A 14754-nucleotide genomic window follows, 5' to 3' on the forward strand; every position below is an offset into this window, starting at 1 on the left:
ATGTAGAATTTCATGGGACAATTTATGAACGTTCTTTGTTATTTATAGATTCTACCGCTAACTCTGTCCAACGACGAGGAGATAATCGCCGATCAACCTTTCCTTCTGAGTCCGCCGACGAGCGTGGAACCCCCGAAGGAGAAACCACCGCCGCCTCCGGTGGACATCAGCGATGATGAGAATCCTGCTCCGGAGCCGCTCAAGAGATTAAACTCCACTCGCAGAATAAAGAAAGAGCTGCGCACGAGACGCTCGGATTTTCTCGGCATTGAAGGGGTAAGCGCGAAAATCCATCTACTATAGTTTCTACTCGTCTCGGTTGCTGAGTTGCTTCAAAAATAATCGATTTAACTAACAGATTTATACGAGCGTTCTCGACGTTTTGTTAATAGCAGGTCAACGACGACGATCTCGAACCTGAGTTGACGCTGACGAAACCACCGGACATGGCGGCGATTCTTGCCGAGGAGAGACGCATCGAACAACTCCATCGTCGCTCGTACGATACCGATAGTAACTACGAGCAAGATTCGAGCCACGAGAGAGATTCCGGGGTGGAATTAGGACACGTCGAGGACTGGGCGAAGCAGCCTGTTAGCCCCGACATGTCGCAGCACAGCAGACAGAGCAGCGAGCCTTTCGGCGCCAGTGTGACTTCCTCCGAGGAGGACGAAATCACAAAGAAGGAGCGGGAGATCATCGAGGTCCTCGAGAAGGAGGAACAGTGGCGATATGGCGATAATCGCGAATATAACAGGTACGGATAAATTATCAGGCACGCAATTTTTTGCTATTTCCTTTTGCGGATATAAATGTTCAAAAGAGATCTTTTGAAAAATATATCTAAAAGATCTTGAGCTTTTCAAATATCTTTTTTATTTGTTAAAAGAACGCTAGATTTATATTGGAGACAGATAAATCATGAAATACATTGTTTGATGCCATAGTGACTTGGGGGAGAGACTTGCCCACAAACTGCGTGAACTCGAGGAAGAGAAGATGCAGCTGGAGAGGGAGGCGATATTGCGCTGCAATGAGGACGCGTTTCGCAAGAGGGACGACAACGCACGTAAGCAGGAAGATGCTTCCTCACACGAGCAAACGCAACAGCAACACGATGAGACAGCGAAACAGCGGGAGATCCAGACGCGAACGACGGAGGAGGAAGCAAAGTACGTCGGAGACAAGCGAAAGGACGAGGAGCTTGAGACGCAGTCGGAACAACTGAGGATGCAGAACGAGATCGAGGAGAAAGAGCGGCGAGTCGCTGATGCGTGTCGCAAAGAGGAGATGCGCATCCGAACGATGGAAAGTCAAATTCGTGAGCAAGAGGTAAGGCAAATCCTTCGGTTTTACATTCTTCGAACGCGAGACTAACGAGGAAAAAGAGGCTGATTTTATAAGTAGATAGTGAATTTATAGAACGAGGTATCTATTATCTTCCGAGTATATTCTTTCTGTGACATTTCTGCCAATCGTTTTTTTGTTTTCCCCGGGGAAACTTGAAATTCATGCACAAATTTCTTCTATCCGAGGCACGCATTTTTAACCGATAGCTTGGAAATATTATCCTTGGGGCAATGTTATCTTGATTCTCGTCAATGTCTCTATCGTATTACTTTTATTTATATATTGAGAAATTGCACGGTAGTTATTATTGCAACATTGCCCGAAGGATTCGATCGGTTCAGTAGTATGGTGCAAATCAAGTATATAGCGTAGTGTAAATATTGATAGAGGGATTGCTAATTATTCGCAGAGCAAGGCATTGGTCGGTGCTGGGTTGAGCAACAACGAAGATGAATTCCCTTCCGGGGTAAGACAACAGTTGTCTTCACCACTGTTTTAGTCGCTTTGTTTGCACGGAACTTTTACATATATAATTATTCGTATAGGAATTCTGTGCATCCCTTTATTACTATCCCTTTTAAATTTCTTTCGGACATTTCAACTAATCTCAGCTTAATTCGATATGATCTCTTTGAATATGTTAATAATATGTTAAACTCACGCGAATAGATTACTCACATAAGAGACGTATTTAATTTTTTATTATTATATTTGCTAAAACGTATAAGTTCTATCGTGAAGGTAACAAATAAAAATTAAAAATGGTTTGAGCTAAATGTATTTATTTATGAATTTCAAAAATATCTAGAGTTCTTGCTGTTTTAATAATAATTGCTTTTATTTAAGAAAAAAATAACTAGAATTAACGCGATAGAAACATTCATATTTAGTATTTTAAACGTGCATGTGAAGAGATAATAAATGCAATCGTAAAGATATAGATACTATATTATATATTATCCTTTTAGGAAGTGCTACGAGTAGAAAGGGAACTTCTGCAATTGGAGCAGGAAGAATTAAAGAGACAACGCAATAATTTGGCCTATCGCGAGCAGAAGCAGCTTAGGTTGGCAGAACAGTTACAAGAACAGTGGCAATCCTTGCAAGATGTCGCGCAGAATTCTGTTAAAAACACGCAACAATATAAATATCACACGCCCGCAGTAAATTACAGATCTTCGATGCCAAACTTGCAATTTCAAGACGCGCCAAGAAGGAGACCACCACCACCACCGATTCCACTTTCTAAACCACGTATGCTAGATCAGAGACAAAGAGATGTTACAATCAGGTAAATACGATAATAAATCATATTGTACACTCTGATACCTATTATTATATTAAATTTCTCTTAACTATATAATAAGTGTTAATTAAATTATATCTAAATTAAAATGAAATATTTTTATATGATAATAAGACGAATTATCAGGTACGGAACGACATGGTAATTAGTATTATTAAATTTCTTTATTTAATTGGGAATGTGTAGGAATAGCCGTATACCATCCGCGGATTCAATTCCCCAACAAGTAGACGCGTCGATTCGAGAGAGCGCATCGACAACAACACTTGGAAATCACACTGGTCAACAAATGTCCAGGCAGACCTTACAGGCATTAAGCGCAGTACCGCGTCCACGAATTGTTCAAGGTGATCAATGGGTCCAGCGAAGAAAGAGTGACGTGCCAAGAGGTGCTCACGATGTGAACTATCAACATTGGATTATTCAAGTACGTATTAGAATTATTTTTATTAATTGGCATATATATAAATATTATTTTCTGTACATAATCCTTTTAAAGACGTTAAATATATTACCAAAAGTTTGTTGGAGACCAAATAATTTATTATTTCTGAAATAAGATTTTATTTTTATTAATTTTTTTTAAGATTTAATTTTTCAGTTATTCTAATTTTTATCAAATATTCAGTTATTCTATTAAATTTCTAATAAAATCAAATGCTTGTCTTATCTCAACTGTTTCTCGACAGGAAGCGGAACAAAGGAGGATTAATGAGAGAAACCAACGATCACCGGCGCGAAAATCTCAACCGCATGTAACTGGCACTTCCGTACCATATAACGCTCCAATTCGGACAGATAGCAAACCGCTACCCGATTCTATCATACAAACTCTAACACAAAGGGTACAGAATAAAACGCAGGAGAAACCTCTTTTAACAAGGCGAAGGTACATTTAATTAATATTCGGCAATTTACGAAAAAAAATTATTTTACAAACTATATATGTTATAATATATGCTATGTTATAATATGTTATAAATTGATACTCATTTTTCAGTAATAATACATAAAGAAACAATTTTTTAATGACCAAAAATAATATCTATATATTCTCTAATTTTTTGTTTATATTTGAATTTTCATCTAGACTTTCTTTTCAAAATTTTTATAATTTATGGAAATTATCTTCTTTTCAGGCCGGAGCAAGTTCTCAATCAAGAACATTTGACGGTGCAACATCAATCGCCACAATACACACTGCAGTCTCAAAAAACACAACACGCGCCAATCGCGAATAACAACGGGAATCAGGAAAAAATGCTGAGCGTGAGCGGAAAGAAGAAGTGTTCGCATTGCGGAGAAGAATTAGGTAATATAATAGGCTAAAATTAAAACGTTCTTTCATCATTATAAATATCCTTGCGATATCCGTAGGTCGAGGCGCCGCGATGATAATCGAGAGTCTACGATTGTTTTATCATATGGAATGCTTCAAGTGTTGCGTGTGCCACGTGCGTCTTGGCGATGGATTGATGGGAACGGACGTGCGTGTCCGAAATCATAAGCTCCACTGCCATAACTGCTACTCCAGTGACGACGGTACAAACATTTAATTTTTATTTAAATCGTTAAATATAATTGTACGATCGAGCGCGTTTTGATTCTGAGAATATTCGATAAAATACACATTGCCCTCGAAACAACGAAAGAAAGAACGTCTTGAAAATCTCACGTAAAGGTAATTGCCAATATAAAATATATAAATATACAATGTTTATTACATTAAAAGTTTTATATTATAAAAACATAAAAACAATTATTAATGCGATTGTGAACGTACAAATATGCGTAACGGAAAAATATCCTCATCTGCGAATTTACATTGCTGTCGAATTTTCAGGTGTCAAGTTCAGTTGTGTGTAGAAGCCTGGCGCTTAACGGAATTAACGCTGATCAACTTGATTGTAATATTTTTCGGCTATATCTTGAGATCTTCATAATCGACCGTTTAGTTACCCTTATTTAAAAGTGTCATGTCGACACGCGACTTAAAATGAAATGCGTAAACATAATTTTTTGACAGGTCAAATAAGAAGAAAAAACAGGTCCGTGAAGTTGGCACCCGACTTTAACAAAATGAATTTTTAAAAAAAGGAAATTGTAGCATTTTCTTTGTAGTTGTTTGTAGTAACAATAATTTCGTTTGTAGTTTTACCGATTTTGCAAAAACAAAGATTTAAAAAAATCACTCTTGCCTAAAATTGAGATATTTGAAATTCGCTCGCGCCATGTGTTTTAGAATCGTTTGTAGTTGTTTGTAGTAACAATAATTTTGTTTGTAGTGGAATAATTTAAAAGTTGCAATGTATTTGTAATAAACAAATTACGTATCTTTGTCAATTTTAAAGATATCTCGAATCCGCTTGCGCCATGTGTTTTAGAATCGTTTTTGTCAGACAACTACATGGCGCGAGCGAATTTCAAATATCTCAATTTTAGGCAAGAGTGATTTTTTAAAATCTTTGTTTTTGCAAAATCGGTAAAACTACAAACGAAATTATTGTTACTACAAACAACTACAAAGAAAATGCTACAATTTCCTTTTTTTAAAAATTCATTTTGTTAAAGTCGGGTGCCAACTTCACGGACCTAGAGGAAACGTTATCACTGTCCGTCGCGCGGTATATTATTTTCTGTATTTTTTATTCAAGGTAGTGAGTTCACATATGTATGCAATACTGTTACTACCAACTAACACGAATCATACGCGAAGGATGTATATAAGATGTATTTATATGTAATTAGTATAGTGATAAGAAATCATAATTGTTGAGATGGTTTAACTGTGGAATGTAACTGGCGTCACTTTACTGACGCTGTATATTTTTGTAATATAGTTCTCGTACTATTTATACCAGGTATATCTATTTTACAACGGTTATAACAGAATGCGCGCGACTGTTTTTCTCAAGCGAAGTCTTCGATTTCTTTTTCGATCTTTTTTTTTTCTTCGGAAGCGAGAATAGCGTGAGGTTGAGGTCTCCGCCGAGATAATCAAACTTTGCTCGCTTTGCGGCGTGGCCGATAGTTACGAACAGTAGCGGATCTAGCAATATACTAACGTAGTTCAAGCTTCAGGAAAATATCGAGAGACTCCTGACCACGGTTGTATATACAACCGTGCTCCTGACAGACAGATATGTGCCAATGTCACTTTTTGACTTGAAGTTTTTATTTTGTTTTCTTATAAACTTTAAAAATTTATTTTGTCAAATAATGTCGATCGAGATAAGGTCTATGTTAATTATATTTTTTATGTGTATCCTTATTTCTAAAATATGACTTTTGACATAAGTATTCCTTATGTTAATTAAATTACGCCTACGGATCGAGCTCTTTTTAAAAGACACCCGTAGGAATATTAGTTTTAAATCCGGCAAGAGAACGTAGATCCGCTATTGCGAATTAAAATGCAATTCGTATCGGCACTTCCGCACGCGAGTCTCTCAATCGCTTCTCGCAATTGTGTCGAAGACGTGGTTACATTGTGAAATATTGTAACATACGCGTCTCGTGTTATTAACGTAATTTTATATTATCGAAGAGAATAAATACAAAACAAATATGGGATCGTTGTTCTGTAAAAACACTCTTCCTACCTGTTCTATGAACTTTTCCCTCAAGCGAATCGTAAAATAGCCGATATTTTATTGAAATTCAAATTGTAGTGGCTTTATTTAAAATAAACATAGATGTATACAATAGACTGAACATTGCTATTGAGAGCTGTATACATACATACGGAAGATCTATAGGACAGAGATATGCTTGTGCTGGGGCGCTTTCCTTGCCTATAATTGTACATTTTTGGGGAGAAAAAAAGGTGAGGAAACAAGGGGAAGCATCCCAGCAAGAGAGCATATACCTTTGTCCTTTAGAAGTTTAGATCTTCCGTAGAGCTCTACAGCTAATGTTCAGTCTATTATATACGTCAATACGTCTATAAAAATGAATTTTATTAATCAAGTTAAGCGCCAGCAGAAGCAATAAACTTTCCAATAAATGTGATACAGTAAGTGCGTTTATAAAAGCCATAAAAATCAGAATTTTTGTAAATGACGGACTCGTTTCTGATCTAAACCTGTTAGAGACAAATCGGTGAGTAAAAACACCTTGATAGGGGAGAAGGAAGGGACTTTGGCCAACTTTGGCCGAGCTCCGATTAACTTCATTTATTGACGATTAATTCAACCGTCAGATTTATAACAAATTTCTAACTGCGTGATTCGTTGTCCCGAATTTTCTTTCATATATCAATTAATAAATCTAATTAGCAGTAATTTCTTCAATTAAAAAAATAGCAATCAATTAATAAAATTCTAATAACACAGATACGTTAATTAATCTCTTGCATCTCTTCATCCTTCCTCTCTTTCTTTTCACGTTGGAGAGAAAAAGAGAAAAGAATAAACAGTCAACGGTGCAAGAAGTTCAGAAAGAACAGTTTGTTCGCCGGCATCGCCGGCTTGGGAGTTGGGAGACCGCCAGCCCGACGTAATTACGTGTTTCGTTAATTTCACTATTTATTCGTATTTCGTGTGAAGTAACGCAGATATTCTCGATCAAGGAGATTTTTTTCCTACGTATGTATCTCAGAGTTGTATGGAACATCAAAAAGACTCGAGATTGCGAACGGAGTGACGAATTGTCGAGAGTGCTCGAGAGGTGCCGTTTTTGAGGTTAAAAGATCGCTCTTTAATCTTTCGAGAAAATAAATCTTATTTAGAAGGTACGAATTATCTCTCACGGAGTCTGCCTTTCCTGCGAAGGACAACGCTGTAACGTCTCTCGCTCGGGATTGTCATTTCGCGTTGTTACTGAGAACCGTTATCACGGTTTGATTCCACATGCTTGTGTACACGATCGAGTATGGCCCTTCTAACCTCAAATATTTCTATGATAAATTATTACAACCTTTCGAATGACGATTCAATTGCCCTTTTTGTTCGCGAAGACACGCGACAGCAGCGAGTTTCCTCCAAACCGATGGGAAAGTCTGTACACCCTTACCCATTTGCCGTTTAATGCTTTTTCAAGTGGTGCACCGCCATGTGTTCCCACGAGACTGTCGCGTGGGAAATCACGGACAACTCCGTCGCGGACAGAATGATCGACAACTCCCTGATACACAAATTCAGGCCGTCGCGGAAGATACGAAGGAGGACGAAGGCGCTCAACACCGAAATAAGGAAACATTGCGGCGTGAAGGATTACAAACACTATACGGAATTGAAGACCAGTGTCCTGCGACATTTGGCACGCGACACCGACACCGGCGACAGCAGCAGCCTCACCGACGTCGACTACGATATTATATACAGCTCTCCGTCGAAACGGGCCAAATATGTGGCCAAGAATTCTGTGAGATACAGTTTTACCAGCGAAGAAGAGTGCAAAGGATATAAAAAGACGAGCGTCAAGGCGAAGAGCGGAGGTAGGAGCACAGAAAGAAGAGTACAAACTAGAAAATCACCGCAAGTGAAGTATACTAAAAAATATATTGATGTAGGCTGGCAAGAAGTTACAAAGAAAAGCAGTAGCACGCCGCTCTTGCATACAAGTATCTCGGATAACGAAGGAATGGTTTTGAAGGATAATGATTATTGTCATTTTATGGCTGAATCTAGTAAGCAATCTCTTTCCCCACGACTCTGTTCCCAAAACAGTACATCTAGAATAATAAAACATATAAATGAACACATGAGACAGAATCGTGAAGACGCTAATGCAATGGAAAATAAATTAAGTTCCAAAAATAATACGATATCCAATAAGACAAAATCTGTACGTGGAAAAAAGGTACAGAATAACAAAAACCAAAAAGCGACAATGAATGAATCGAATACTACATTTAATTCACATGATTCACATCATCAACCGTCTCTGTCTCGATCAACTTTAGAAAATAGCAATGATTTTGATAATAAAGCAAATACTCTTGTCCAATCAGAAGATAACGATAGCAACAAATTAACAAGTAATGGAAGCTCGATGAACACAAAGAATTATAACAATACGTGTGCGAATCACAAATCAGAATTGTTAAAAAATGTTAAAAGGAACTTGGTATTGGTACTAGAGAAAATCGATTCTACGAATAATAAGAAAGATATTGAAACACATAAAAGTCTAGAAGATAGATTGAATAATGATCAATTACTTCCAGCTACCATAAGTTTTGATCGACACAGTACGTCATTAAGGAACACAGGATCTAATATGCCTAAGATAAATGATTTGTCACCGGATACTTCATTGTTGGACCACCAAAAAGATTCAGGAATCGATGAAGATTCACAAGATAGAATTGTCAAGATTAAAAGATCTAATAAGATTGCAACAAGTCGCAATATAGAAGAAAACGTGGAGAAAATATCTATTTCTCCAGAACTAAGGAAGAATGACGAAGTAATTGAAACAGCAAAAGATTGTAAGGAAGCTGAAAAGGATGCAGATTTAAAATTTAGCAACGACATTTTAATAGACCAAATCAGCAAAAAAGAGAAGGAGCCTTCCAGAGAAGAAAAAATGAAAAATTCTTCCCAAACAATTCAAAGTGATATAAACATAGATATAAATCAGGAAGATAAAGAAGATGAACATTTTGCAAAAACAGAACATTCAAATAATATTCAAAACCAACAATTGCTATATCCTAAACAAGATTGTATGAAGAATGCTCATTCCGAACCTTGCAATCATATACAAACAGAAGAAGATCATAGAAAAGTAAGGAAGTCCTCTGAAGAAGAAGAAATATCCCTTGAATTAAATAAAATCGATAAGGATACAGAGGTTTCTTCAATTAATTGCGAAGGTAAGACACATTTTTTGAAATTAGAAAATTCGTGCGATATTCAAAACCAGCAACTGCTATTTCCTAAGAAATGTTATGTAAAAGATACAGTAAATCAAGAAAGTATTTGCACACCCAGTTTTCTTACAATAACTTTATTCGAAGGCATAACACATAAATACGAATTGTCTAATAAGTAATTTATAACATGCGTATATGAATGTGTAAATACTTTTTTGATTTACTGTATATATGTGAAATTTTATTTTAGTAACATTTTAGGCGAAGGTAACGGACAAACAGACGAAGATAAAGAAGAAAAAAATTTCCCTCAATTAAATAAAACTGATAAGGACGCAAAGACGCATTTAATAAATCAGGAAGACAAAATTTGCATGAATCTAGAAAATACATATGATGTACAAAAGCAGCAAATATTACCTAAAGTTATGCATACTGAAATTCTCCATAAAAAATATAAGATAATAAATAAGAAAGATAATGATGTCAAGAGTGATATTGAGACAATTGATGATATTAATATTAATACGGACATCACCAATAAATGTACTCCTATGAAAAAGAATACATTAATACATTGTCCAGATGTTATTAATCAAAATACCGATAATTGGCAAGATGCAGCAATAAATGCGGAAGAAATTGATGCACCAATAGCATTGGAAACTGATAATGAAGAGATGAATGTGAGTTATGTATCGTCTCAAACCAAAAAGCGACTTCAGCAGCAAGCGAGATTGAATTTAGTTGTGAGCAGCGATTCCAGTGAGAGCGATAATGAATATGTTACAGCTAAAACCTCGCGAAAGCATATCGACACTTCAGATACAAGTCGTTGCACTGAAGACGACAGAAATGATGAAACCAATCACGCTTTCAAGCAAACAGACATTTCGCATAACGAGAACATTTACATACCCAAAAAGGCTATAGTTCCTACAGAAGTAGCGAAATTAGGGTCAACAAATATGAAGGAAGGAATAAAGAAGAAAGCAAAATCGTTAATAAAATGTACATACGAAAATAATGATTTAATTCAATCTACGGCAAACAAAAATTTACTCAAAGAAAAGCAATATTGTAAAAATGTACATGATGATGATCGAAGTAAAGATGACAGTTTTCAGTTAAGAGTTTCTGAAAGTAATGTTTCGTGCAATAATGAAAAATCTGTTACTCAAGTTGAAGGACACAAACAATCTCCTTTATTAAATAAAAAGAACATGTATACCAAGAGTAATGCAAATGAAGAAATAATGAGGACCGAGTTTGGGACAAGACATAAATCTGAACATGAGCCAAGTGTACGAGCATCAACCAATTTCTGTTCAGACACACATCTTAATATTTCTTACGAGTATAGACCATGCAATGTAAGTAAAATTCTATACATGTGATATTAGAATTCTTCTTATTATATATTGATATCTCTACATTTAACAAAATTTTAAACGTTTAAAAAAATAATATTTAAAAAATCAAATTTTTGTTTTTCTTTCTACATTGAAATATATTTCTTGCATATAACAAGATCGAATAAGTTTTGGAATTAATGTATGTAAATCACAACTATTTTTGTTGTGAATTTTGTTATTAAAAAAATATAAAATTTTTAATTTGCAATACTTGAAAACTAATTGATTAATTTTCTTTTTAGTTACAAGAATTAGTTGAAGATCAAGGATTACTTGTGAAAACAATGCCAGCAAATTTTACATTGGCCGATCTTTCTGAAGACGAAGAAGCTTTTATCTTGAACGTTCCAAGCAAGGTATACTTTTTTTTATAAATTCTATAAAATGGCAAGCATCTTTGTTAATGCAAACTGTTAACTTTAATTGTTACTCTTTATTTAATTATTATTTTAATAATTTCTATTAATATGTGATGCAACATATAATTATGCAACAAATTTAATTTTGTTTTTTAAAGCAGATTTGTGTAATAGAAAGCAAACTTGTATAATAGAAAAGAAAAAATAGTTTGAAATAAAAATATTATTTTTAGATCTAATTTTTTAATTTTTAAATTATTCTATAATAGGTGATACAATGTAATTTGCAAGATCAAGTACTGACATTAAAAAAGAAGTCAATAAAATTCGGTGAAAGTAAATACAGAATCGTGCGCAAAGAAGTGGGTACTACATCTTGCATTTTTGCAACTGGTAAAAAACGGAAACCTTATAAGATAAGTAAGTAGTTTGTGTCGATAAATGGTAATATTACATTTCTCATATTTAATTGTAAAACAAAAGTTAATAAGCTTCTTGAATAAATTTATAATAGAAATATGTATAAAAAAATAAGTTATTTCTAACGGAAAATGATTTAAAATCTTTTATCTCAGATAATATCCTTTATTGAGTGTATAAGGACTTTCTTTATAACTTATTTCACTTTATTTTGTAGTAAATATTAAAAAAGTCAGTACTATTACTGTCCGAGAAAAATTGCCACGAGATTTGAGAAACACAGAAGTATCCAGTTCTTATCCTACTGTTTCTTCTGTACTAAAACCAATAAAAATGAACAATCGACAAACAGATGAAGCAGATTCAAAAATGATGGAAGTTTTAAATCATAAGAAACGCAAGCGAAGAGAAAGTTCAGGTAAATGAGTTATTATTAATTATTACAACGTACTCTCTAATAAATATATAATACTTATTCACCATACATTACACGTGTTTCTAGACATAATTTTACAATCTTTAAATTTCTCTAAATATTGCACTCGTGTTTTCTTCTAACGCTTTATACTTTGCATATCTATCTTTTACACTTTATTTTTTCATACTCTATTTTCTCGTTCGTGCATATTCGCGTTTTATAACATTAATTCTCTCTTTCTCCCTCCCCCTCCCTCTCTCCCTCCCTCCCTTCCTCCCTCCCTCCCTCCCTCCCTCTCTCTCTCTCTCTCTCTCTCTCTCACACACACACACACACACACACACATGATTTCCTCAATCTCTATTCCCAATTCTCTTTTCTTCCCTATAACATTCCCAACCATTCTTTAATTTCTTCCCTTACTAATTCCCTCATTTCCTCACATTTTCACATGTACTTCACACCTTCTCTTCTATCTCATATACCGTATATTTCTCCCTCTCCATATAGTGTCTCTTTTATTTCCAATATTTCCACATCTCATTCTCGCTCATTGTTCTTTGTCCTCTTTTATCCTTTTATCCCTCCAATATGCTTTCTGCCTTATTTCTACTATTCAGTATATAAATATTATTACACAGTGAACTAATTATTATTGTTCTATTCAAAATCATTTGTCCAAGAATTGTGTTATCAATTAACCTTCCATCTGTATACGTGAGTCTATGGCGTCCGAGCCAAAATGATATCTGCTTGTAACTGTAAAACTTAGAAGCCTGCCAGAAAATATTAAATAAATGATGTTTATCGAAATGACTATGAAATCGTCAACTACAGATGTAGACAGATGTTTCGTGAATTTTTTTAGATTTAAAAAAATACAAGGTAGAGAAAAATAGCGTTGAACGTGACCCACGTATACACTCCAAGGGTGTAAAAAAACGGAGAGTTAAAAGTTTATTTTGTTTATTTTATGCATCGTTTTTTTTTCTTAAATAAGTAATTATTAATAAGAATAAAAGATAGGCGTGCAAAATTTTTCACCGATCTGATATAAAAATAATATTTTTTCAGGTTCTGAAACTGAATATTTGTGATGACTGATGAAGACAGGACGATTAAAAGTTTTTTTTAAATTTATTTTTAAAAATTAAAAATGTCAACGAAAAACGAAACTGAAAACGTTTGATTACAAAAAAAATTTTATTAAAAACATTTAATATCTGAATACTTCACATTGCATATATAATGTGTATAATCTACGTGCGCAACACGTGTATATGAAGAGAAGTCACCACGCTCGGACATGAGTAATGGGACTGAGGAGGATTACATTGCGGATATTAATGGAAATCTCTCACAATTGGATCCTAATAAAGGAATATTCTTAAATTGTATTCAATTTATCTTATCTTCATACATATCGTTTAATTTGTAATATCTAATATAATTATATAATTCATACAATAGCGTTTATATTTAATTTATACATAACGAACATGCTATTTGTAAAAAAAATAACGAAAGTTTCAAATATGAAAGGTTTATTTAGTTATTTCTGTGATATTATCATGCATACTTACTGTTTATATGTTATTATTAGTTTATATAGAGCATATATGAATATAAATAAATATATATATATATATATATATATATATATATATACATACACATATATACTACGTGTTGCATAGAAATAAGGAGGAACAAAAATTTATGTCAATTATATCTACGTATAGAGTATGTAGCATTCGTTTATTAAGCTCCATCTACATTTATCGTAACGCTTTAATCATAAGCTATCGTGGTCATAAGGAAAGAGGCTATCGTAAATATTATGTGTATATATAAAATCGCAATACATATAAGTTGTGTCGCACAACAGCAAATGGCGAAACATAATATCAGGAGCCAAGTAGAGCTGTTACGATTAACATTACAATAGATGTAGATGGACCTTTAGACAAAAATATGAAAAGATTATGAAGAAAAAGTACAATTCAAGAGATGCGTGTTTAATACAATAAGTTAATTTATGTAATATTACATTAAAATGCTCAGTTCACGTACATATTATGTAGCAGCGAATTTAATATATCTAATTGTAAAAATAATTTTCAATAATAAATGAACTTTCAGATGTTTTACATTAAATTTCAATTTATTATTGAAATAAATTGTGTTAAGTGCGCTAAGAGTATGTTCGACTCTATTGATTGCAAACCAATAATGGAATTGCACCATTATGCAAGAAATACTCATATTACATTTTCTACATACTCCTTTACTTATACACGGTATCATTAAGAAACGGGGGGAGTCTCGTGTAACACGCTAAAAAGTAAGGTAACTTTTTTTTTTTTACAATCAATGCGACGGATTTTTCTCAAACTTTTAGGGTATTTTATTATACATTTTAAGAGATAAAAAATTTTTTTTGTTAAAAAATAATAGTTTTGTTAGGAACTATGGAGGTTACGAAGTCGCGGTCTCGTCGCCGGAGTTGTAAATCGGCGGGCGTTATAGCAGCTAATGTACTCACCTGAAACAAAAATAAAAAAAATTTTCTTATTCTCCATAAAATTACGTCGTCGATGAACCTAAAAAAGAAGGTAAAAGTGCAAAATTAAGGAAACGGTGGGACTTAAAAAAAAGTTGCAATT

The 14754-nt window shown here is 34.1% G+C and overlaps 2 protein-coding genes across 5 annotated transcripts in view; both read left to right on the forward strand.

The window, feature by feature from the left end:
• The window catches only part of LOC112463837 (LIM domain only protein 7), a 57240-nt gene extending 52432 nt beyond the window's left edge, over positions 1–4808 (forward strand). For 2 of the 3 annotated variants that reach the window (XM_025030442.1, XM_025030444.1), the window contains 10 exons: positions 49–276; positions 393–757; positions 948–1332; positions 1760–1816; positions 2319–2641; positions 2843–3083; positions 3346–3545; positions 3796–3968; positions 4034–4198; positions 4500–4808. In XM_025030442.1, coding sequence (XP_024886210.1) covers positions 49–276; positions 393–757; positions 948–1332; positions 1760–1816; positions 2319–2641; positions 2843–3083; positions 3346–3545; positions 3796–3968; positions 4034–4198; positions 4500–4522 — 2160 coding nt within the window. In that variant the 3' untranslated portion in view covers positions 4523–4808. The remainder of the gene's footprint in view (positions 1–48; positions 277–392; positions 758–947; positions 1333–1759; positions 1817–2318; positions 2642–2842; positions 3084–3345; positions 3546–3795; positions 3969–4033; positions 4199–4499) is intronic. The other variant, XM_025030443.1, reaches the window with a different exon arrangement.
• Positions 4809–7138: 2330 nt separating this feature from the next.
• Positions 7139–13555, forward strand: LOC112463856 (uncharacterized protein PF11_0213-like). 2 transcript variants are annotated; one of them, XM_025030489.1, is made up of 7 exons: positions 7139–7388; positions 7697–9476; positions 9738–10849; positions 11134–11247; positions 11520–11670; positions 11888–12088; positions 13163–13555. In XM_025030489.1, exons 2-7 carry the CDS (start codon positions 7709–7711, stop codon positions 13183–13185), a joined length of 3369 nt encoding a protein of 1122 aa, XP_024886257.1. In that variant the 5' UTR covers positions 7139–7388; positions 7697–7708; the 3' UTR covers positions 13186–13555. The 2 variants fall into 2 exon arrangements, with proteins under 2 accessions (XP_024886257.1, XP_024886258.1); XM_025030490.1 differs by having other exon boundaries at positions 7139–7242.
• Positions 13556–14754: the final 1199 nt, after the last annotated feature.

Source organism: Temnothorax curvispinosus, unplaced genomic scaffold, assembly GCF_003070985.1.
Source record: "Temnothorax curvispinosus isolate PA1 unplaced genomic scaffold, ASM307098v1 QBEX01013717.1, whole genome shotgun sequence".
Classification (NCBI taxonomy): Eukaryota; Metazoa; Arthropoda; class Insecta; order Hymenoptera; family Formicidae; genus Temnothorax; species Temnothorax curvispinosus.